The sequence below is a fragment of the Anticarsia gemmatalis genome, chromosome 7 (assembly GCF_050436995.1).
Source record: "Anticarsia gemmatalis isolate Benzon Research Colony breed Stoneville strain chromosome 7, ilAntGemm2 primary, whole genome shotgun sequence".
NCBI lineage: Eukaryota > Metazoa > Arthropoda > Insecta > Lepidoptera > Erebidae > Anticarsia > Anticarsia gemmatalis.
Genome location: NC_134751.1, coordinates 2,457,949 through 2,484,741, shown reverse-complemented (window position 1 = coordinate 2,484,741; position 26,793 = coordinate 2,457,949). Strand labels below are relative to the sequence as shown.

At 35.5% G+C, this 26,793-nt stretch overlaps 2 protein-coding genes across 18 annotated transcripts in view; both read left to right on the top strand.

Moving 5' to 3' along the window:
- The window catches only part of LOC142974273 (uncharacterized), a 126,532-nt gene that overhangs the window by 97,270 nt on the left and 2,469 nt on the right, over positions 1–26,793 (top strand). For 2 of the 17 annotated variants that reach the window (XM_076116480.1, XM_076116481.1), the window contains exons 4-15: positions 13,713–14,786; positions 15,289–15,411; positions 15,676–16,707; positions 16,793–16,903; positions 17,230–17,373; positions 17,949–18,590; positions 20,690–20,923; positions 21,225–22,814; positions 23,070–23,802; positions 24,086–24,279; positions 24,544–24,843; positions 26,353–26,472. In XM_076116480.1, the coding sequence (XP_075972595.1) occupies positions 13,713–14,786; positions 15,289–15,411; positions 15,676–16,707; positions 16,793–16,903; positions 17,230–17,373; positions 17,949–18,590; positions 20,690–20,923; positions 21,225–22,814; positions 23,070–23,802; positions 24,086–24,279; positions 24,544–24,843; positions 26,353–26,472 (6,297 nt within the window). The remainder of the gene's footprint in view (positions 1–13,712; positions 14,787–15,288; positions 15,412–15,675; positions 16,708–16,792; positions 16,904–17,229; positions 17,374–17,948; positions 18,591–20,689; positions 20,924–21,224; positions 22,815–23,069; positions 23,803–24,085; positions 24,280–24,543; positions 24,844–26,352; positions 26,473–26,793) is intronic. The other 15 variants (XM_076116494.1, XM_076116486.1, XM_076116492.1 and 12 more) reach the window with 15 other exon arrangements.
- On the top strand, positions 18,602–20,683 carry LOC142974274 (uncharacterized). The gene has a single exon (XM_076116498.1). The coding sequence runs from the start codon at positions 18,657–18,659 to the stop codon at positions 20,517–20,519; it is 1,863 nt and encodes a 620-aa protein (XP_075972613.1). The 5' UTR covers positions 18,602–18,656; the 3' UTR covers positions 20,520–20,683.

Here is a 26,793-nt window from a genome sequence, read left to right as displayed (position 1 = left end):
ACTCTTTCACTATGATGAGAAGCCATGTGAAGTGCCCCCCAAGCTCAACTTTTCACTTATATGCTGTGCTGAAAGCAAAGTTATGTAGTGTGTGATTATCAGTACCTACTTGGTAGAAAATAAATTCACTTGGCATTTCAAGTCTCATCACAACTTTTGGAATGTAAAACAGGTTTATAAATTACTTTGAAACTTTCTTCACTTACACTCAAACCGGATTAAAATTCTTTACGCGTTTTCAAGGACTTTTTATTTTAAAGTCACAATTTTGACACATTTCTTATGAAAATAACTACTTTTAAACATATTTGCAATACATATTTAATGTCTGACAGTTTTGCGTAATATTACTCACATATGAATATCTTTTAAAAGTAAAAGAAAATCTTCAGGAGCAAAGTATTCGTACTGACGGACACTGTACAAAATTCATTGAAGCAAAAGTAGGGGCGAACAAAGCAAGTGGAAATCTTTAGTCTCTATCTCTGTAGAAATCAGTTGTCACATTACATATCATGGAGATTTTTATTCAGACCACGGACAGGTAAAAACAGGCAGGTGGTGTAAAAGAAAATAAAGCAAGTCTTGTACTTATTATTCAATATTCGTGTTACATTATTACTGGTTGCATTGTCCCGGAAAGCCTCCAGTAACGCTCGCAAGGCTTTTGTCGCTTTCGGCACACACAACCTTGAACGCTTTTGTGAACTTTGACGCAAGTGATGAGCGGAAGCGAGTATCTTTTATGTTTAATATTATGAAAACGTTTTTAAAGCATAAAGTATTATTTTTGCCTACTTAACTTACTTTTTTTGGTGAAGTATCATGCAAACTTAGGTTTAATGCAAGGTCTCGTTAATATCAGATATAAAATAAAATGTACAGTTACCTAAGTACTTTACAAATGATCTTGATAAAAGGAATGGGTAAAATCTTTTGGTGCAAGAAAATTAATACTAAAACAAAACTTCTGTGGCCGTTGGGATTATTATGACAGCGCAAATAAAGTATAAAAAATGTCAGTATTCTCAAGGTGTGTCGCTTGTCACTCATCACTTAGACCATGTTATACATTATATCGAAGAAAGCCAACTGGTTTAGCACGAAAGCGATATTAAGCGAACCACTTTCGCTCAAATACTGAATATAGGCCTATCAATATTCGGTAGATATTGCTTTATAGTCCGACAAGTTAGTAAAGAGCCTTGGCATGCACGATTTATGTAGATTATAATAACTAATTCTGTGTATTTTTCCAAAATTTACTAGCTGTATGGAAAAAGTTACCCGCATGAGCCATGTGGTCACTAATGTTCTAAATTCTGAAATTCGTATTATTAAGTTTAATTATAAGTGATATAGACGAAAGTTTAATCACAGTATGAGAAAGATTAATAGCGTTTCATTTCGTACTTTAGATTTCGTTTTTATTAATTAAATGAAAAATTTACTTTCAGTCCTTTAAAAATAGATTTACTAAGCCAGTAAAAAACTATTTGAAACTCGATGGGATAACATTATTCATCCACTTACATTTTGTGTCAATTTCATACCAATTATGTTTAAAATATATTGGTTTTTCAGTTATCTACTCGTAATTAATATGACTGCACGTCTATGTAAATTGCAAAGCATGAATAAATTTAGTCACACGTGCACTAGTCAACATATCGCTTCGCGCTGTATCTGAAAGCACCTAACCACGAGTGAATTGTAAAGTTTTGCATTAATTTTGTGGCTATAAATAATATAATAAATGCTCAGGAATTAATATTTGGCTGAACCCTATATTCGAACTAAAGACTTCTACGAGACAGTCGCATACATTACCGACCGCGCGACAGGCTGTATTACTGATATTATTACATAAGATACTAATAGAAGTAATTAAGAGATTGTAACAGCATCTAAACTGAAAATGTCACGGACCGTGACTCACTGGATCAATTAATAAGTAACTTACTACAAGTCACGTTTGTTACGCTTTACGCAAATAAATACAATGTTATATATCATAACATATTATTATGAGTAATTCGAAACTTTTCCCCCCGTATTTTCTTTTTAAAATTGTTATTAAGAAAGACAGCTTCTTTGACATGAACTGTGATCATCCTTCCACACTTATTAAGTATTCGATGATTCGATGATTACAATTTTTGAAAGACAAATTATAAATTTAATTTAACGACCGCATCTGTCGTGTGAGTTTGACATTTAAAGTTTACTGCCAAAATAGTTCCAACGGACCCCGCTAAAGGCGCCGATCAGATTTTCATACAAAGTTTTTCAATAGCTAGCCGGTTGTCGGTAGTCGATATTGGAAGAAAATCGAGCTACTTACTGCTATTAGAAATTAGTGGCATTTAATATTACGACAATTTATGAGTCAATAACATTGTCAAACTTTTGAATATTAATTATGCAGTTAACAATGGCTGTTTTCACCGCAATGTCCTGGAGTCGATTCCGTCCATTGTCTAACATAAATTCCCTTCTATAATATCACTTTCTTATTGTTTCATATCCGCTTATACAATAAACTTGAAGCTTATCAAGTTGTTAGAACACTGTTAGTTATTGTGTTATTGTCTTTTCTTTATACTTTATTGTTGCTATATATTTTAACGTTATAATAGAAAGTATATCGTAGTAGTATTGTTTTGTCCCATCTGTTTTGTCGCGGGTATTTTTTCAAACATACAAACAAATGAAACATACCACAACTATATTTTAACACAAAAATTGCATATCGCACTCATAATTAATTATCAGGCATCCCGGCCTCCGAAACAATCGCCGGAGGAGAGTAGGTAATGCATGCACTGAATATTTTTAGATCTAATTTATCTGGTAATTATTAAATTATAAAATATTTTAATTGATTGAATATTTACTTTTCACATCTCCTTTTCAGTTGTTTGATATAGTATTTGTGCTTATAAAATAGTGTCATGAAAAATTATATTCCTTATTACAACATAATATTGCAGTTCATCATATGAATTATTAACCAATCAATTGATTACTACATTCAATACATTTTCATAACTCTGTTACAATAGGAATATAATACACACTTAGCTATGAAAGCCTTACATCTTACACCAGAGGAGATGGTAGCGATAATTCGATTATTGAAATAAAATCGATAACGTAATGTAATTTTAAATTGGACTTAAGTCACGAATTAGAACGGCAGTAGCGTACATTATGTGCTGTCATTGAAGATCTTATTGATTTGTATGTAATAGAGGCCACACTCGTGCGAATTGAAAACATGATGTGTTGCATCAAGTGACTTCTGTTGCAGAACTTGTAACTTGAATAATATTTACTGTTACTTTGCTGTAAGATTAAGAATAGACCTACTATCTGTGTATAAAATTTCTATAAATATTCATATTTTGAGCTACTTAACGGTTTCTAGGATATCTCAACTAAATTTACATCAAGACGTTTTTGCTGTATTTTACAATAACGCCCTTTCTACGGACATTGTCAATGCCTTTGTCAGTAATTTTCTGATACCCGTGCTAAATGTAACATCACCTTTAGTTCTCCATAAAAGCTTCATTTAAACAATCGATGCAAATATCGATAGTTCGTGATAGCGCTAATGCGCACGAGTGTGGACTCAAAATCATATTGATCTGAATGCAATATTAATAATGAAATTAACTATTACCAAATGTTTTTGACCTTGTTTATTTCATGTTTGATGTGCACTTGCATTTTGCAATTGCAAATGAGATTTTCAATAATATTAATGCTTAATGTTTGAGTTCTTCGGTATTGCGTGCACGATACCGGTCGCTGTATTTGTTTTTTGTTACTCAGATTCACATATAAGATTATTTTATTTAGTTTGATGAGATTATAATGTGAATGTGAATATGAAATCAGAATGCACATTAGGTGCTTTATTACATGAACTCTTTAACAAGCTTTTTCTGCAATATTTTGATGTTATTGCTGTGTAAATATAAATGGGATAGCTGCTACTGCTGAGCTAAATAATAGAGTGTCAACATTATATGTTAAGAGTCGAAGAAAATTACGTTGTATGTTGATACACTGCATGAATCTTTGCACTTAAATTCAATAATGTGGGCAGTTTCACGGCTTATACATATATAAGTGTCCGATATCTAACTAATATAGTAACAAAACGTAGTAGCAAGTATGAAAATTACCGTCAAAATTATGTCTGATAAACCAACTAAAGATGCTTTATTTACATTATTTAGATTTATTTATTTCATTTAAATATATTTACTTCATTTAGATACAGATTTTTTTATTGTTATAAGGCTAAATCATGTAACCTGTGAGCTTGCATATTTAAGCATTCAGCTACTAAACTTCTCTTCCTTGCCTATACAGTTCTGGTATGTAGCCAGCCAGTAATAAAGGGGACAGCGACTGAATTAATGGAATCGTGTATTTTCCTATAACTAGAGTAAGTATTGGTCAAGTCCGTGTTGTTATATAAACGCGTGGACGCAACGTTCTAATTCGGTGTGGTGCAAACTGTGAACGATGGGGATTAACAGTCTGTTATTGATGTTATAATATGCACTAACTGTAATAAAGTAGGTGTTGACGATTCAATGATTACGTAGAATATGACTGTTTAAGTGCTATCAAAAAGTTATGCCGTATGATTGCGCTTGTGGACTTTATGTGGCTTGTTGTCATAGACATACAAGATGTAAGGTATACTTAAAGATTTCTATGAGATCACAAACTCTAGGTTTGTTACAGTACTTGAGAGTTACAAAAGAAAAAAACACGGTTGTTCTATTTTTCGTGGAAAACAGTGAAATTACAACTGATGTTTTTTCTTGAGGTATAAATTTGTAACTAAATCGATTCAGGCATTTTGACGTAAGACGAGTAAAAATAGACATATACGAATTATGTATAGCCATAGTCTTTATAATATTATAATGGATTGCTATAATGATAAAATAGGTGCCGAGATTAAAATTATTACTTCTAATATAAGTGCTATCAAACTGGCACGCCTTATTACATTAAAGTTTTATGAGGCCATTAACAAAAATATAGAGATTAGTTGAGATAGAGTTGCAGTTCTTGATCGGAAGAATTTCAGTTGAAGCAATCTTAAATTTAGTCTGTCTAAAATGTTTTCGGTCTATGGTGCCTATGTATTAAGGCTATTAACAAAATATAGAAATTATAGGTTGGAACACAATGCAGTTATTGATCGGTAGGCGTTCTTTGTAGTGAGGCAATAATGCTGTCTGGCTGAAATTCGTGGCTTATGGTTGTATATCGTTTGTTCCAGCAAAACTTTGAAATGGTTTATCTAATTTTCACGAGACTTTCATTGAAAAAGTGAGTTTGTCAGATAAAATGAGTTACTTCATGCAAAAAAATCAGGAGTAATGGGAACGAGTGTCACTTTTGCGATTCTAATTCGTTTCTCAACTAAACTGTTAATTTCAATCAGAAAATAAAAATGTATCAATGTGTATGAAAGATTGATCATGAATGACTTTGAAAGGTACAATATAAGCATGTACCAATTCGAAAAGCCTGTAACTTAGTCAATTCCGCGGAAAGCAGGATGTAGTGAATAAATATTACCAAACCCATTATCTAGAGCAATATAATATTGAATAAATCGTTGATAACTTGTATCGTATGTTGCAAGTGGTTGCAAAACGTTCGTTCACACACATGTCACTGAAACTGGTATAGGCTTTAAGCACAATCACTGTGACGCATGGCGGGTTAAACCTTAATTGAGTAAGGTGGGATTTTAGTATATTCGAAGTAGTAACATTTCCACATGTAAAGCGGCGATTACGAAGCTATGGAATCGCTTTTTAAAATATTAGATGGATGTTGTCCGAGCTTGGTTTTCATTTATGGTTTCTGCTCGCGACTTCAATCACGCAGAAAAAATTCTAGACGTGAAATGTGCTCTATATGTAGTGTTAGTTTTTGCGAGATTTAATAAGAAAAATAACTATAAATATACTCCATTTTTTGCCTTTGCAACATTTTTTTGCGTATAATTATTCTCAATTTTAAATAATGTATTTGTACACTATTTCTTGGAACGTAATTTGAAACGCAAAACATTTTTGCTCATTCCACAGCCAGTCAGCATATTTTATCAGCAAGATAACAATAATTCAAGACTTGAAAATAAGGAGACTTCACGAAAAATACAGCTATTACTTTTGTATTTAATCTAACTAAAATATGTATTATGTCTTATCTTGCAATAGCCACCTGCGTGTACAGTTTGCAACAGTTTAAATGTTATTGCAAATGCAATTCCCCGTAGATTACTTGCAAACGATCATCCATCAATCTTTTGTTTGTGATACCCATAGAGAATTATGGTGTTGTTTTGTAAGAGACACATATTACGTAGATATTGTGTTTATTTTATGTAATGTCTAAGCAACTGTAAATTATTATAGGATTTCTTTCATAGGGTGGATGACAAAGATTTAAAATATATAAGTAAAAGAAAAAAATGCTTTTTATTTGTTTAATGCACTATCGATTTCCACGAGTATGCGTAAAAAAATCTAAAGAATTTTATGTATTCTCATTTTAATATCTTTCGGTTCATTTTTCTTTATCCGTAGAAAACGGACTTCTTTATCTAAAAGGTACGTTTTCTTTTTCACAGTATAGAGTAGGTTTTTTTTCCTAACCCGTGACCCGGTTTTTCTTAGTTCTTATTTATCGCCTTTGAAACTAATAAATTTTAAAATTAATCAATATTTCACCTAAATAGCTCATCATAACTAGCTTTTATGCCTGTCACGTCTAAATCAATTAGTCCAAACGTAATTTGCATTGCTAAATGGACTTCCTTCTAACATTAATAATAATAACTTCAACTCGAAGATATTACCGAGTCATTCATAAAATAGCAATTTGCAAGCGAAGTGAAGCGAAATGCTGTTAATAAGTGGAGCAAATGAAAGTAGTGATAACTGAGTGATAGTGGCGGAGGAAAGAAAGCTGTTATCTTTATATATCTTGTTACTTACTTATCAATCGGGAAACGCCTTAGTATTAAAAAGGCCTATGTATCTGTTTATTGCTTGTGCGTTATGATCTTTTGTGTCCATTGCATTTCGATATGAAGAAAGGATTCTTTTGATTCGATTGTTGTGTTTTTAATTTACGATTATTTTTAATTTTGCTTTTACGCTAAAAGTTTCGTGTACTTATCACTTGAATGGAACAAAAGGTCTGAAAAGACACAAATAAATTATAATATAGTAGAAAGTTAAAATAGTTTCTTTAACTACGGGCAGTTTTAATACAACTAGTAACTAGCTTGTTGGACAACATCGTGAAATGTGTAGGACTGTATTGAATGAGACTAGGGTAGAATTGTAAAAAGTGGCGTACTGAGTGGGGCCTATACTCAACAGTAGGTAGTGGGTTGAATAAATATAGATTGATATAGAAACTTTAAATACTATTTGGAAAACTATAACTGATACTGGTGTAAAACTGATCGGCAGCTCGTGCCTAATACGTACCTATAGTATGTATTTGAATAAATTCAACAGAGTATTAACAATACAACAATTACCGAACCAATAAATCAAAAGTTCCAATTTAATTTCGTACATTTAACCGAAACTTTGGTCAGTAACAAGTAATATTCCACTCGCCGAGGTCTGCAGGGCGTTCAACCCTATTACTCAACCAAATTAAAACGTTCTACATATAGGGAGCTTTACTCGCGTGTGTATTTATAATTTATATATTGTAAATACATATAAATAAAATTCAGGTGACAGTCTGTGATAATTAAATAAAATAGTTTTCATGTGCATACAAGAATTATTATTTACATGCTACGAAGACTCATACAAAATAAGTTATAAGTAATGGAGTAACCTTTTTTCTTTTTTTACTTTTATAAGTAAACTTTTCTGTTGACGTGACATAATCTTTGGAATATTTTAGCCGATTTTATTGGAACTTACCGATATACTGTAAAATGGAGTAGGTTCCTTAGGTTTAATATAAGCCTACATATTGGTAATAGGTATATTATCTCAGAAACATTATTCTTCGAAAATTGCGCAATATGTTAGCGACGCATAATACCTATATTTACTATCAGTTAAATTTATGACAACGCAAGTAAACCTGCGTGCACGGTTACTGTGTATAATATATCAGAGTGTCAACCTGTGTCAAGGTCTGTAAGTTAATGCATGAAAGCTGAAATACTTTCATTTTGTTAACTGTGGAGGTTAAGAGAAATCATTGTGGGAATTAAATAAAGTGGTTATCTTGGTATTGTTGTACTGTTAAAGTTTTATGAGTATTCGTTTTAAGGATTTAGCTCCTGAGTCGGACAAACTTATCTCAAGATAGTTTTGACTCTCAGTGGCATGATCGTTATTGCGATATCACCAAATTTAAAACAGATTAAAAGGAGAAAACTAAACTATAAGAGATTTGTTATATAGTGCTACTTATATGACTTTAGAAACTGTTTAACGTCCGTTTTGAAAATCGTGAATCAATACTGACGAAATATGGATAAGATTTTTACTCGCGAAAATGCATAGGAAATAGAACCATCTCGTTCAAAATTGGGTGCACTCTATAATTTATTCAGTTACATACTAAACAGGCTGTAAATACAGCATAATCTTATATTACCTATTAGGAATTCCCATACAAAAACCCAAACAACATTTCAATCGATATCGTGACTTTACAGTCGCTTACAAACACTAGGCATATCAAAAACATTAGTTTTGCGATACAAATTCGCAATGCTCGTGCACAAACATACAACGTTCTATTATCTAACTGTATCTAATTATTGTCAAAGCAAATCTAATTGAATTAATGTTGTAATAATGTAGATGGATGTCGAAACAAATTTGAAATTATAGGTCTAGATCAAGTTCCAAAATAGCCTTGCTACGATTTCAGGCTTGTTGCGTATTGTATGGAGCGGAAAAAATAGTCACACATGATGTTAAGGTGAATACACATACGATTTATACGTTGTAGAACTTTTGGTTCGATATTATTTATTTTATATGACGCAAAGGCAGCTTGAAAGCTTTTTGGTACCTTTAAAAGAGCTTTAGATCATTGTTTAAGAACATATTGGTTTACTACAATTCCTTAAATATTTCAAGTTTTTGATGTTTTGACTTTGTACATAAATATCCGGATTCATCACAGCATATATTATCTATACTAATATAATAAAGCTGAAGAGTTTGTTTGTTTGTTTGTTTGAACGCGCTAATCTCAGGAACTACTGGTCCGATTTGAAAAATTCTTTCAGTGTTAGATAGCCCATTTATCGAGGAAGGCTATAGGCTATATAACATCACGCTACGGTCATTAGGAGCGGAGTAGCAACGAAAAATGTTACAAAAACGGGGAAAATTTTGATTCATTCTCTTAGGTGACGCAAGCGAAGTTGCGCGGGTCAGCTAGTAGAAAAATAAAACCTCTAAGATTTCCTGTTAATTAGCACCAAGTTCTCAGATCATTTTTTATCAACTTTTTCTAAAAACATTTCGTACACCCAAAAAATAATCACGACGTCTCATTAGGTACAAATAATAGTTCTAATGTATACGTACCACTATAACATTTGATTAATCACTTGTTAGAACAATAGGCGGCGCGTGCGCAGAGTAAGGTGAGACGGAGGGAGGGGGGAGGGCGAATAGTTAAAGTTCAATTATATCAAGTTGCATTTGACAGGTGGGGTTTTTTATGAATAGTTATTTAGTCGTTTATGTCTTATTGTTTTTTGGTTGTGATAATTTTGGTTAATATTCTACTGGTATTTCTGTTGAAGGTAAAGGTAAGGTTTCTATCTTTGGTGAATCATGACACATAGTAGAGTTGCAAGCAGTGAAAGCTCAGATTACTTGCACAGTTTTTTGTCACTTGCAATCAATTGAAAACTGTATAAGAGTGAAAAGTACAAAACACTGCGCAACACAGTAAATCAGAACTTTCGGAATATTTCACATGACCAAATCAAATCTAATGTAGACTCTTTGCTTACAAAATGCACAATATGCAATGTTTAAAAGCAGTATTTTTACTATCATCACCTTCGTCATGTGTAGCTTCATTCAACCTTCTGTAAGCAAAAAGCCCACTTTCTTCGACGTCAATCATTTTCTTCTTTAAAACGCGTTTAAAACTAAGCCATTCCGAACAAACTTTAAGGATAAATGAACAACAAAATTATTCACCTCATAAATAAATTTACCGTCTCGACTGTATAGTTATCGCATTACTGTCGCATTAAACAGTTCGATATCGAGTCGCGCCCTGCGTTTATTGTTCACTTCAAATAATCGAATATAAGATCTGTTACACATAGATACTGACCTTGTTTGGATAAAGTGGTTTGTACACTTGTGACTTGGTCGCTATAGTTACAATATTGCTGATTCATGACTTTTGAAATTTAGTGTTGGTTGACGTATTAACTCGTATCACACAAAAAATAAGTTAAATATATTATATTCCTTAACATGTTCTTCTTGACGTTTTGGCACAAGATGCCCAATGCAAATTAGCAATAGTATTTTTTTAAGCTGTAAATTTCCTAGCATTTTATGGACTTCGAAAGGATTATTTTTTAAATGGCTTGGCTTGTGGTAGTAATTTTACTGTTCAATAGTTATCTTTTCATCCAACTTCATTAAACTTTACAAAAATAGAGACGATGATCATAAAGTTCAACTATGCCTCATACAACAATTATTTTAGCCCTTCAATCAATGACGACAATACCACCTAATCAAAGCACCATCCCATAATTCCATTATCACATCTAAAACCACGTATATGTAAGGTTCTCTATAACTTAAACGCTGTCACACAAACGTATTGTCGTGCTGTGGAGTAACGCCAGATATTCGGTCGTGAGTCGAACCTGCGACTGTTCGGTAGCTCAAGGTTATCGATACAGATATTTGAGAAATATTACTTTATTGCTGATGTGGAAAAAATTGATACGTCGATAATTGCGTTGAAATGTAAAGCTTTTAAGCCCTTTTACTTCTGTGGAAACTATAAATAATATAGTTCGCAAACAATATTTGACGTCAAAATTAATGTTACAGTTTTTGCAATGCAGATTTTATTTCCTAATAGTAAACAGGTTTCTGTCATGTTATAAAGCCTATTGTTGCATAATAGTGCTAGCTAGCTTATTGTGGGGTATCTACATTTCAAACAGTATAATTACCTTGTACATGCAATTAATATAGAAACACAACTCCCCATACTATCAACAATAGATACAGCCAAAGGTAAAATGCGTGTTCGCGTTGATTCCTGTATCCTATTATATAGTAAACATGCAACGCGAGAGTTTAAAAGTTAGGAGATACAGCCAACTTACCATTATTATATCAACCATTGTATCACACATCTTTCTAGTTTACATTAGTAGTTACAATTTTAAATGAATGGACAGTAAAACAACGGCAAGCAACCCTTTTGTATAAATTAATAGTTCAGAATATGAACTCATTAATTAAAACAAGATTAAAATCATAAATGACAACATTAACTTAAGGCGTACATAATAATGAATGATACTAACTTTGATACTAAGTGCTAGGCCACACGTGTTCAAGTAGCCCTAAATAAGTCTTACGGATAAAGTCACATGTGCTACCTCTCACTTTGATAACGGAGGCCAAAGGTTGATACTGATCTGTGGGGGTATTTGTAACAAATAGTTGGATAGTAGCGCAATTTTCCACAGTCTGTATTGTCCAGTAATCGAAAGTTTGACATTTATTAATTGCAAATGTAATTTTTGTACCAAATTTGTTAACAGCTGACCGGTTGTCGATAGTTGGTACCAGCAAAAAATTACTCCTCTGATAGTCGAATGTAGGTTTTGCTGAACCGGGAAAACTCAACATATCGCGCTTTTTCATTCAAGAATTCAGATTTGATAGAGCTTGTCAAATAATAATATAAATTAGTGAGTCATATGCATCTATAGCATGAATCATAGTTTAAACCAATAAATACTAGTGATAATTAAATGAGGTACAAATCTTACATATTTAATACTCTGCATAAGAATTCTCGCATGTATTTAACATTAAGACATAAGCTAGCGTAAGCGCGTTACAAGTTAATTTTCTAATGAGGTCCTACCTTTATATAAGCGTTATCTTGAACCCGTTTCAAATACATCAAGCATATACCTATTTAAGCGTGTGATAATATTCTGCTGTTAAGTGAAAGCTTATTGGCACACCTGTTTCGATCTTATAAATAAATGAATGATAACAGGTGATTAAGCACTATGAAATTTGATAGATAGCGCTCTCTTTTCTAAAATGGAATTTTAAAACCTGACTAACCTTATCAAGTATTTTAAAAATAAGCAGTATGTAATTTATTATTTTTTTTTAACCCGAACTGAAACCATGATCATAGGTGCAATAGGTACAATAAGTTCTAGTGGATTGACTCTTGACAGTTACTCTTGGTAGAACAACATGTGTGATATAATAAAAATAGGGTACTTATCCTTTGGGTACGGGACCCTAAAAACATGCTTCGTATATCAAGCAATTTGTAATTTTTTGTTCCTTGTAAGTTGATATATTTGTATAGTAATGACATCGTTTGTAAAATTAGCAATCACGTTTGATAATGTCTCGTTCTTTACAATAGAATGAAAAATGACCCGCTGATGACTGGTTGAAGGTTAGGTCTTAAAGTAGGCATTAGATCTAAATTAGATATAGCGAAGCTAAGCGCTGCGCTAACTTTGTTAATTATTTTTTGATACTGAATTAGTTAACCACTATAGTGTATCCTGATCTTAAAGTATGTACTACTTTTTAAGTAACGAAAGCAAACTTGATTGAACTTTTTAAATCCTGGTAATAACTTGACTGTCGCAAATTATATTTAAGTTTTTACTAGTTATTTTACAATGGTAAAACAACTAGTAATTAGTTCCGTTTTGAATTTGAATTCCTTAACTACATTTTAAGTTGAATTTAAAGCAGATGCAAATAAGACCTTGTACTTAAAAATCTTACAAAACGAACAAACGTTATGGCAGTTAACTTCCACACAAAAATAAAAACATACATAATTAGCAACAACAAATAAAATCGCATAATCTCCATTCATATGCTTCCAAGTGTAATAAACAGCATGTTATGTCACATTACTGAATGATCCGTTCCAATGACCGCTCTCAAACCGTCCAGTATTGTTCAAACTTTCTTTGTTCATGATTTCATAATGCATTGTTGAAGATGGCACTTTCCATTTCAGCGCTACTCATTACATGTTACGCGTCCATAATTGATATTACTTTCGCTTATTACGTCTATTAAATGGTCAGTTGCACGTTAACATCTGTTATCTCATGTGATGTTATTTATTGTTTTGTTAATTACTCTCGCACTATGTAATCATATACTAAACTGTATTGTGAACACGAAGAACAGGCTACTAAACACTTTTTATTGTCGCACTATCTGAATAACGTAACCCCTTTTACGGACAATTTTAACAGTTAATATACAACATCACATGTCTGGTCAAGTTGTGATTGATTATGTTTTTCTTACTCGATGAAGCTGACAAAAGATCTCAATATTTGATGAAGTTCTTGAATTTGTCTAATAGTATTATTTTCTTTGTTCCAGGCGGAAGGCGTAACAAGAACAAGTAGAAGGTTGGCGGTACCATCAGCTCCAGACAGCAACAGTGTAACCGCTTCTGGACCAGATGCCGCGCAATCGACATTCAGGTCGAGGGGCTCTAGAAGACGTGAAGAGACCCCAGCTGAACCCCAGCAGAGGTCAAGAGATGTCGTCCGGACAAGGACGAGAACTAGGCCAGAAGCTCCCCCTTCTGCTCCAGCACAACCACTAACAAGTCCAAGCAGCGAACGATTCGATTCGAGAAGAACTCGAACGCGGAGCCAACCGGCTGATAATGATTCTAACAGGGAAACCACACTAACTAGGGAGACAGCCATCCGAAGTAGGTCTAGAGCCAGCAGCAGACGGCCCACTCAAGCGACGGCCACTTCAGCGACAGCCACTCCAGCTCCCATTGAACTAACATCACCGACTATCGACGAGAGCAAAATCGAAGTAATCAATTCTAACCTCGATGATATTACTAAAATTCCTAAAGAACAACCGACGGCTACTACTTACAGACGCAGAAATCCTGTAACACCTCCCACTTCAACTGAAAGCGTAGCACCTAAAAGGTCTCGAGGACGTATCAATACACGAACAAACGCTAGATCACTGGATCTTGCGGTCTCAGGAACTTCCAACACACTATCCGCAGTAGAAAAGGCGCCAACCACTGCAAGAACTGCGGCTGACCTGAGGAATTCAAGAAAATTGAGATATAGGACTCGGCCATCGGAAACTGATACCAATTTAACAGGCGAAGGTCTTGTAACCGCTAACGAAATTATAAAGTCTAGTCAGAAGAAAGAGAGTATTACTAGTCAGCAGGAAACTCAATCTACCGGTCCAGTCGTCGTAGAAACTATCGTCCAACACAGTACAGAACCGAACAGAGCTAAGACAACCACTGTTAAGGTGACGAAGGTTGTAAGACGTCCATTGGCTAGAGGAAAAGTGAACTTCAGACCAACTGTGTCTCTGCCAAAAGCTAAAAAAGTTTCAGAAGAAATAAGTGATGATGATAACTATCCAGCCAGTTTTAAGGCATTGATTCAAGCTAAGAATGCGTCGGTGAGAATTTTTGGTTTATTATTCAAACATATTCATGATATTATGAATCAACCCTTACATATAAAACAGCAAATGCTGAATCTAAAATAACCCATATGATTAATATTTCTTTTTTTATAGTACTGTAAGATATTAAACCTTATTTTGTATATTTTTATCGGAGGAGTTTCATTAACTAACTCCATTGTAAATAGTCCTTTCCTCTTCTATAATAAACGGTAGACACTTTTCCTAACATTGTATCATCAGCGTCATTCAAATTTTGAAAGCATACTACACAATTATTGATCTGATATACATATATCAACAAATTAAAATGTGTTTTCAAACGTTGTTTGATTCTCGTATTATTAAAATGATTACAGGACAACAATCATACTCTATTTTTTACAGCAACCTGTCTTTGCATGAAGGCAGCATAAAATATAACACTTCATTCCGTTTCTGAGAATGGCTTTTAAAACAATTTTTTATTTTGTTAAAAAGTAATACCAATTTTCAGACACAGGCGAGCTCTCCAACCAGCGAGAGTTTGTCACTGAAAGCATCACAAAAAGTTTACAAAACGTACTCCGCATCATCACAATCAACACTAACTGGGCCTGGCACAAACAAATACTCAAGGGTAAACACCTTTTACGCGTCTAAAAGGGGAACATCCAATTAGCTTACATACCTATATCTCATCAGTTTCTCTTACTAAATTTCTACACTCACCAAAACTCATCTATTTTCATTCTATTCCATTAATCACTTGTTACATATTTATTCCAAATTTATTTCGAACGCACAAAGTACTCACTACAAATTTAAGTAAGCTTACATTCCTTTATGTATATTATTGATCAAATTAAATCAACAAAACTAACACTGCCCATATAATTCACAGTTGCGCAATAAGCAAGCGGCGGAAGAGTCAAATAATGAAAACAAGGAGGAAAATAAAATTGTTGAGACGACCGTAGCGCCAGAGATATCAAAGCCGAAACCTTCGGAGTACAGACCACGAGGCACTTATACTCCTAGAAATCGAAAGTCTTCTTTCTCTCCGTCTTCAACGGCCAGTCCCTCTCTGAACTCAGAAAAACCTTCCTTCAAGTACAACAGAAAATTTAAAGCTTCAACAACCGAATCACCAAAATCTGAAGTCGTCAAAAGTAAACCAATAGAACCCAGTAGTGCGTTGAAAAAACCTTTAGTTCGACCACCATTTTACTCAAGAAAGTTTAAAGGCAAACCCGAACAAAACGCTGTTAGTAGCACTGAAACCACGGCGTCAGAAAATGATAGAATGGATAATGGATTGAACATTTCACAACTGACAATTCTACCAAGAACTTCTTACTATAAAAGGGCAAAAAATAATGTAAACAAAAATGAAGTTTCATCTACAACAGAAGCTCCTAAAGAAGAAGTCGTTGAGGTTGTGAGCAAAAAATCTGAAGAGACTGTTGACAGTCCAGTCGTTTTTGCATTATTGAATAATTCTGAAGAAGGCGAAGCAATAAGAATTGATACGCAACCTGAAAACAAAGATAATCACATGTTCTTAATATCAGTCACCAGCAAAGAGTCTCTGGAAAATGCTACAAGTAATGAAGTTGTCAATACTGCTGAAGAATCAGAAAATCTTCCTGTTGTTACTATTTCACCAACAGTGTCAACAAAACAAGAGTCCGACAGATACAAATATCACGCAAACTACAAAGATCAGAATTCAACAAGCAACATTGAAAAAGAAAAAGCTTCGTCTACCGCCTTCCCTCCGGTCAGAAATCTTCAAACAAGGAAATATGGACGTAATCGAGTCAAATCAAATCTTGGCAATGATGTTCCCATAACTAGTCCTAAACCACGTGAAAGAAGCGTAAGAAAATTCAGCGAATCCTTTTCTAAGACGACCGAGGCCTCAAACAATGGGGTAAGTACTTTTTTCTATTCTTCATTATATCCAGTCCACTGAAGTTTGTTTCGTGTATTTTTATCGTCAAAACAAAATTTTACAGATAACGCCTGAACCAGAAAAATCTAAGAGTAGGTTCAGTTCTAAATACAGAGCTTCGTATCTAGATAAACCATTTTACAAACCCACTGTACCTACCATTACACCATCAACTGTAAGTAACATGATACCACAACTAACCCAACACGTAGAAACATGTTTTTCAAAATTAATACCCCCGTGAAATATTAACAAATCACACAAGTATTTTTATTGTCAAAGCCCCTTTATTGAATTGGCGGTAAGGTATCACAATAACAATCATTGATCGCTGCATTCAAAATTATCATTATCATCATTATATTATACTGTTTATGTATGTTTGGGGTTATTTTTAAATGATACATGAAATAACTATCATAATTGGCATTTCATTAAACTATCATCTTTGCTCCATTTGGTGCAAAACATGTGACATTAATAATAAGAAATTTCTTAAAGGCTTGGCTGAAATTCTACGTCACTGATCACCTGTTGACAAAGTCGGTAGAAGAGCCTAACTTGTTCGAAGGAGACACTTACACTACCGAGTCGATGTCAAGACTGAATACAACGCCATACATTCATGAATCATCCATTGAACTGGTTAATGGAATCATATAGTTAACAACATCATTGTCACGTTCATTGCTCATCTCATTCACCCTGTTGTAAATGGATTTGATTTAGTTTTAAAGAGATATGTAGAGTTTAAGGGCATTTATTTTTGTGGATTTAATAAGTTCATTTTAATTTTAATTTCATATTTTGTTATTGGATCTCTTTAAAACGAAAATCTTTACTTACATCTGCAAAGTGATTGCGTTGAGATGTTTCATATCACATCATCTTTATGCAATAACTTTTCAAACTAATGTACGTACATGTAGCATAGCATTCACTAACTTAATATAAGACATTAAAAATTGTATACATGTTACATCTTGTTTTAATGCATAATACATAACATCATTTATGGCTAATTTTCATTTTAATACTAACATCTGGACGTACCTTACTACCACTATCTCAAATCCAACAATCATAAAGAGGCTTTGGTCTTTGCACGAGTTCCTACTCGGGATTTTCATTTCGTACAACAGTTTCCTTTCAAACTTTACAATTTTACACGACAACATCTATTTTTCTATTTATATGGGTGAGATTACTTCTTATTTCAGGTAGAGGGAGAAGAAATACAATTAGGGCCAGACCTGAACGCTATATCCTTTACTCAGACACGAAGGACACTGTCCTCGGCAGACTTAAGACTGTCCGAGAGTCTGGTGAAGCCGTCACACGTGATGAACGTTGAGGCGTCACACCACTCGCCATCAGTTACAGTATCTATATTCGATGCTCTAGCTGAAATACTCACGTCCACACCCAGACCACGAATATCGTCAACAACCGAAGTAACGAAAATACAACCTCTTAATACAGATGTTAAACAAGTACTCGACGGCGTGAGTAACAACATTCATGTAAATAGTGTCAGAGGCTTAGCGAGTCAGGACACATTTATATCGACGAACGCCGATGTAAGCACTACTACTAAATCTGTACAGCCCACTGTTCAGACACCAAATGTGATTAACAGTATTTTGGTCGGGGGAACTGTTACACAGTCACTAAACACTGAAGACGGAAATGCAACTCCTGTGAATACACCATCTCCCACACCCGCTCCCACTCCCACCACTCCCGTTTCCGCCAGGAAACCATTCGCTATACGAGTATTGTACTCTGATACAGAAACGCCAACAGACAAACCCACGACTGCATCTACACCAACTCAGGGATCGACTGACAGCCCGCAAATGGTATATAACAAAGTGTCTGATCTTTTGTTGTCCAATAACAATTTAGTATCTTCTGAACTAACTAGCATGTTATCTAATAATATTAAAGATATTATTGAAAATATGGATGAGAATAGTAGATCGAAATTAAATACTGTAGATATGGAAAAGATCTTAAAAACGTTAATACCTCGAGCTTTAGATGGACTTGCGACTGCACTTGACAATGCTGATTCCATCCCGAACACGACACCTTACAGTTTGGAGGACATTAAGGACACAGCGAATATTGATATTGACGGTATAGAGTCCAATAATGCCCTTCAAAGTGTAGCTACTGACAATAATGTAAATATCACTGTAGAAAATAGTAATGTTCCCCTGAGTGTTACACAGAGCCCCGCTAATGTAAATAGCCCTGTTACACTGGGAGTTACTGAGAGCACCCGATCTATGTCTAACAGTCAGGTCACGCCAGCTGTCACTACTGTAAATACAGCCGCCAGCTCCGAGCGCTCTAGTTCTGCAGCTGTACCTACTACTACACCAGCAATTACCACGGCTGCGTTACCTGCCTTCTTGGATATAGGATTATTAGATGTAGATAATGTAAATGACAGATTGTCTATTGACTCTACTAACAATGTTCCCTTACCTTTCACAAACTTCCCAACTCTTGGTTTTACTGCCAGTGATATTGATAAACCTCCAAAACTACCAACTACACCAATCGCGAATCCTTTATCCCTCTTGTTCTCTCCAGTATCACAGCCGCGTGATACTGAGTTGCAAGATCCTAATAAGATATCTCCATTACAATTATGGGTATTATCTAAAAAAGCTAAAGTTTTGAAAATGATCGAAGACCTTATACGACAACACAATGACGAATTGGCAACCGCACCACCACTGACGGACTTCGTTAGTCCATCTGACAATTTACACTTGTCTGAACGTTTGACCAATATTATGAACACTATGATTGCTTCGACTGAAACTGTGACGACTCGAGACCTTGAACCTACCTCTCCTATGACCACCCAATCCTTTGTTGTTAATCCTCTCTCCACCAACACCTTTGAAACAACCACGAGCGGAAAATTTGATTTTGGTCTTACAACAACAGCCACTGCGGCAAGTACAGTCACGAATAGTGATGTACCCTCTACAACTGAGACCATTACTACAATATCCTCTCGTTCCTCTGGTTCCAATGAAGTCACAAGTACAGCGGGTACGTCTTCTGGCACTACAGTAACTACTACTGAGGCTAGTGTAACATCCAATGACGGCCCAAGTACCACTTCCATACCCACAACGGATGGTCAACAAGTAGAAATATTAAGTCGACTCCAAGATGGCACAGCTACCACTACACCTGCTAGCACAGAGACCGCAGAGAGCACCACAGCAGCTCCTAACATCGAGACAACGACACAACAGAATACTGAAACGACTACTGTCGACACAGACATCACCACCACCGATGCTCCCGATACCAATACACAAACAACAGTTAGTACTTTGAGCGTCGGAACACCAACTATTCCGAAAAAAGATTACGTTATATTCGGAATCTTACCAAACAATACAGTGGTACGTAAGGATCCTAACGATGACATATTGGAAACATTAACAGAAGCGAGTCCATACATCGTTTACGGTGTGCTACCCAATAACACAGTAATACGTAAATTCCCGAACGGGACTAGAGTGCCACGAGTCATGCAAAAAATTGACATACTACCAATAAGCCCATCGAGTCTAAGAAATCCATACAGCCCCATCCATAATAATCCGGCCATAGTCAGACCGCAGTCTAACCCCATCCGAGTATCCACTAATACTGTGACAACCACAGACACATCAAATAACGGAACGGAAAGATTAACCAACGACACTGTAAATAACCAACAAACGATGGTATTGACTTTATGTTGTTTAGCTTGAACGCTCCGCTTGGTGCTTTGTTTCACTTCTTCACTGGCAGCCGCATTGTCTCTGGAGCGGTCGGGGCATGCGGTTCGGTCGCCGGGTACCTGTCGTAAGCTCTGCATGCATGCACTATAACCGCTTCTCATAACTTCGCAAGGCGGTAACATTTTATTTCGTAATTGCAGATATCTACATCGGCACTTAATATTAAAAGCAGTAACGGTATAACTACCACAAATATGCCAGAAAAAAGCACTGCCTCGCATGTATTGAGTTTACGCACAACTACAATGCTACCTTCTATTGATGAGATTCTGCTTAATAGTATATCTTCGGCCGCTAAACAGGAGATGGTCATATCAGAAATGACGAGCTCTACTCGCGAACCAAGAATATTAACACTGGATATTGATCCGGAGGTATAATTATATTATTTATATAGACGTTTCCTTATTTATATATTATTTCTTTTATAACAACGGTTACTAATTTTCACTATAATTTATCACACATTTTCATACGCAACTATAACACTAAACTTGGACTTGGTATTATAACGTATAGTAATTTGATCTCTTCTTTTATTCTTTAAGAAGGTAAGTGGTGAAGGTTTCCACGGCTATTTAGTCACATACTGCAATGAAGTAGATACTCGCTTGAAGCAATACTTTCTGGACATTATAACGACAAGATTTTTAACATCAACAAAATGAATTACAGACAAAACAAATACGAACGGAAAAGCCAGGGGAAGGTGATGGAAATGCGGTATTCAAATTCATACCGATAGATGAGATAATGGTACAACCACAGAACACAAATGTATTGAAACTGGCTTCAACAAAAACACCTCCTACAACGAATGATGTACAGATAGTAACAGCGACAACAGTGACTGAAATGAATACTCAAACACCACAGTTACAAACACAGGAAACTACTGCAGCGGCTACAACCACATCTCAAATTACAACAAGTGTTGTACCAGAGACAACTGTAGTATCATCTGCATTCACGAATGCTCCTGTCACGACTGTGGCTACGACGACACCGGAGGCAACAACATTGCCTCCAACAACAACCACTACTCAAGCGCCAACAACTACGACAACAGAGCCGACAACAACAACAACTACGACTACTACAACAACTCCGGCGCCAACAACAACAACGACGACCACGACGACTCCAGCGCCAACAACTACAACAGCTGCCACAACTACTACACAAGCGCCAACAACTACTCAGGCTCCCACAACCACTCTTCAAACAACCCTAAGTCTACAAGAAGAGTTAAAGAGATACCAAGAGGATGTGCAACTACTCCAAACATTACTACAAGCGACAGGCCGAGATCCTAAATCACTGAATTTGAACTTAAATCCTCTGTTGACCGGAGATTTTACAACAACTGTTCAACCAACAACTACCCCTATGCCAACAACCACAACAACAAGACCTACTACAACAAGGGCGCCTACGACAACTCAACAAAACGATCCGGCAAAATTGTTGCAAGCACTATTCACAAATCTGAACAATCCTACTACGTTATCTCTAGCCAATCTCGGCAAACCAAGAGTTACAACAACTCAACGGCCAACAACAACACGGTCTATCGAAGAAGATATCAAACAGTTTGAAGAAGACACTAAATTATTACAGGCGCTATTGGCAGCAACTGGGCAAAACCCCGCTTCACTAAACCTTCCCTCATTAGATAGTCTAACAACGATTAGAACCCCCACAACAACACAAACTACTACTATACCAACAACAACCACCACAACAACAGTTAGACCAACAACAACAACAGCCAAACCAACAACAACAAATAGACCGACAACAACACAATCAATTGAGGACGATCTCAAACAATTCCAAGAAGATACGAAATTCTTGCAGGCTCTGTTACAGGCTACTGGTCAAAATCCGGCTAATTTGAATATTCCGATAGTATCTGGTGTAACTTCGAATGTGAGGATAGCCTCTAATCCTCAAACGACGTCCGTAGGGTCGAATCCAACGACTCCTTTGAACGTTAGGCCTGTGTATACTACGACTAATGGTCCGGTGTTTAAGACATTTGCTCCTAGAACTGTTACCCCTACGTTACAGCCCACTACTGAGAATGTGCGAATTTCAACTACGTTCCAACCCTTCAACCAGAGAAGACAGCCGACAACAACGATCAGGAGTGCACCAACAACACTGACGGGTCGTCGTGCGCCTGGTTTCACGTCCACTACTGAAATACCAAGCTCGTCGACATTCTCAGTTGAAGAGGATCTGGCTTTCTTGCAAAATCTGGTAAGTTAGCACTGAAAAGTTGTTGTGTATTTTCATTTATATTTTTCGGTAGCGTTGAATGTACATATTTATGTACATACATTAGGCATTGTCACCTGTACTCTTATTATGAGTAGTGCCTTAATGGATATTAATAGCAATAGGACGTGAAGAAGTTAAACATTAAAATTGTAATGCGTTGATTATTTTAGTTTGTGAAGATTTTAAATTGATTGGTAAATTATTTATTAATTACCCTACACTTTCTATTTCCAGAAAACTGTATTAAAAACAAATCCTAAAAACGAAGATCCTGAGGCAGCTCTCGCTAACCGAATCATTGCACTAGCCGTTGAAAGGAGCCTTAATGAGATACAAACAGGAAAGCCTGACACCATACGGACTGGGAAAAACATAGCCGTCAGTGCAAACAATTTGATACCGACAACGAACAGACCTACCACTACTAGGCCAACAACTACTACCAGACAAACAACAACAACAACAACGACTACTACTACTACTACCACAACAACAACACCACGCCCAACAACAACGCAAAGGATCACTACAACAATAGACCCAGCCATAGAAGCTGACATCAAACAATTCCAGGAAGACACTAAACTTCTTCAAGCTCTTATCAAAGCCACTGGACAAGATCCGTCCAAATTCAATTTACCCACATTACCTCCAGACATTGTGAACCCAACAAATGTGAGTCCAAACCTACCAAACGGTGTCAATGATGATTTGAAACTACTTTCAAATCTGCTAGCTTCGCCATCGCCGTTGAATGAACCTTTTGATCCGCTAACGCCGAAACCTTTTGTTAACAAGGGAGTTAGTAATACTAACGTCCCTACAACAGCCTTGCCTTATGGTGCAAAAATAGCTGTTAAGGATGATCTGAAGAGTGTTCAAGATGATAAGGAGTTGTTACAAACTTTGATCAAATTGCAGGGTGTACAGGAGACTACGACGCAAAAGAGTAAACTTACTATCACAGGTAAAGTACCATGACACTGTTATGTTGCACAAAATTAAATCTTATGTTTTATTGCCTTTATCATGTATAAGGTTGGTTTATGTTTTGGTCATAGAAATAAAATCACAACAAATAAATTGATCATTAGATATTTTACTACAAAGTTTGACATATTATCTTGTCAGCCGAATATTTTTGTTTATATTATGTCACAGCTGACACTAGAAGATTATTCAACCTCGATCTTAAACGTGTATGAGTATTTAATCGTTTTGGTAACAAAACAATGCATGTCACGTTTCAGGACAATCGGCCGACGAAACTCTAAAGAAACTGGTACAACAGCAGACGGGAATGGTGTCCGAAGCGACGCGAGCGCCTATATCTCTGAGTACCGAGTATGGAAAGAGCAACGACGCATTGCTCGCCGCGTTGCTGAAGGAGCAAGGGTTCGGCCCCACCACGGCAAGTTCTTTGGATGAGCAACTTCGACTCGCTGTTAGTCTAACTTTTCTTTCTTCCTCTAATACAACTTCGGAAGAAACATATTTTCATCCAAAGTCATAGATATTTATTAATATTTTATATATCCTAACACTTGAATTTTCACACATGCAATCAAACTCGTAACTTCACTCCGCTTTCTGCACCATTATTTCGTTCTTTGTCATCTGTCTTTTCATGTTTCATGCCTTTGACTGATAAATCTTCATGTAATATGTACTTATCGTTAGAACTCTAGAATTAACTATAACCTCGTAGGCTTTACTCAACCAAGTGGTAGTGACGCCGAAAGCGAGGCGGACGACGACGACGACTCCGCCGCCACCACCGCCAGCACCACGGAGGCCGATCTTGGACGGCCTAGCATGGCTTTGGCAGCAATGGAGAGAGACTGCACCGGGTGCGGGAGCGCCAAGGCCTAACAGACGGCCGGCACCCGCTCCAGCGCCCGCGCCCTCCGCCAGACCTTCAGTATCGTCGTCGACGACGGGCAACAGAGCCAGCTGGCTCGGCTCTGGCCCGTTCGTTGGCAATGCTGACGATAGACCAGCGAATAGAGTGGGTTTCGCATCGTTACTACTAAAATTATGTGATTGGGGATGAGGTGTTGGGTACAGACTTTAGATTAAATAACTTTAACCAATTTTTCTACTGAAAATTTTGAGATTTCGTTTTGAACTTGTTCCTATTTAATCTAAGTCTGGCGTTGTATAGTTTGTATAGTACTGGCGATCGGGTCGGATGTATATAGTGAGAAATGATTAAGATAATTTTAATTTTGTACTTAGATTTTTTCTTTTGTAACATTTACGTTTTCCTAGTTAAATTATTTATTAAATATTGGCTTCATTGGCTTGTACATAAACATTGTGCCGTAAAGCAGCGCGTTTTTTGTATAATAAAGTGTTTTAATTTAAATGTTTGTGTGTGTTTGTAATTATGTGTATGTTTTACCCATTGACACGTTCATTCCATTTGAACACGTTGTATATAATGAAACCTTTGAAAAATATGTACTAGACTTTATGAAGGCATTGAATATTATAATAAGAAAACGTGGCTCTACTATCAGGTGTTTAATTTTTGTTTCATGAGGTCTTGTATAATTCCTGATCCCTTGGCGTCATTCATCGCCACATAACATGTCACTCCCATAACCATTGTCCAAGGGATTTGGTTACATCCCAGTGTTTGTAATTTATTCCACGTAGATAACACATGTGTAGTTTTTTTGTAGATAAAAATACTCAGCTGGGGATTTTTTGTTTTGTAAAATAAATTGTGTAAAAAATGTAAATAAGTAAAAGTGTATGTGCAGTGTAAAATATACGTCTGGTGAGTAAATAAATAAACGATTGGCTTAAACATTAAACTAAATTATTAATTATTCTAAATTGCAATAATTTTGCTAAAGCCTGCCTATTAAAATTACTGATGAATTTAATACTTAATTTGAAAATTTGTACACATAATTTGTAAATGTAAGAATAATAACTTTGTACAGAAAAATATTTACAAATTTTTAGCATGTTTTTGACTAACAATATCACTTACATTATCCTTTTCACTACTTGTATTATTTGTAAAAAATGTGTATAATATGTAATTATGTATAATATTTTATGTCTTTTTTATGTTCCTTCTATCTGTGTTCTTATATTTCCACTTACATTTCACACATAAAATTTCACTTTTTCACTCACAATCAAAAACACTGCACGAAACTTATACTGTTTGATATTTTGTGTAAATCTTCCATGGACATATTATTATTACAATTTCCTAATCATGTCTTATGCTCATTGTTGAACTCAATGAAGCAGGCTTTTGACCAACAGTGGACATCTTCTACCTGATATGATGAACTGTATCTATTAACCGTTAAAAACCGTATAAAAGTTGTCAAATTTTATAATTCCTTACATTCTTGCAATCACTAGCTCATTAATAAAAACGTTTATTTCTTTACACAAAATATCAAACCCAGCACAGCTCACCGCCTAAGCATTACCATTCTTACCATCTACATGTAATACCTAATAGCTAACAAAGTTCGCTCATATATAGATACCGCTGGAGCCGCCACGGTCTGTGGCAGCAGAGCAGGCGCCCGGCAGGGGGCAGCTTGTGTCAGCAGCTATTAATGTTACCAGAGCATTCTCGCAGTTCCTTGGAGCTGCGATACAGGTAAATAATATGTTATGAAAATTTTAAAAGATCATAAATGTCAGCAGTGTATTGTGACGTGTCTTTTCAAAATTGTACCATTAAAATATTTGTAAGAGTAACTTTTTTGTAAGAGTAACTTTTAAATATTTTTGTATACTTAATGTGTATTTATTTTAGAAAAAAATATTTTTAGCCTTTTGTTTGTGTTTAACTTTTAGTATTATTTTATAGTTTTTTAGACTTTTTCAGATTGGTTTTGGAAACGAAAAATGTTTGAAAATTCATCGTAAGCTGTGTCGAAATAACTTACAGACCAAAATAACTTTTCGTTAACATACA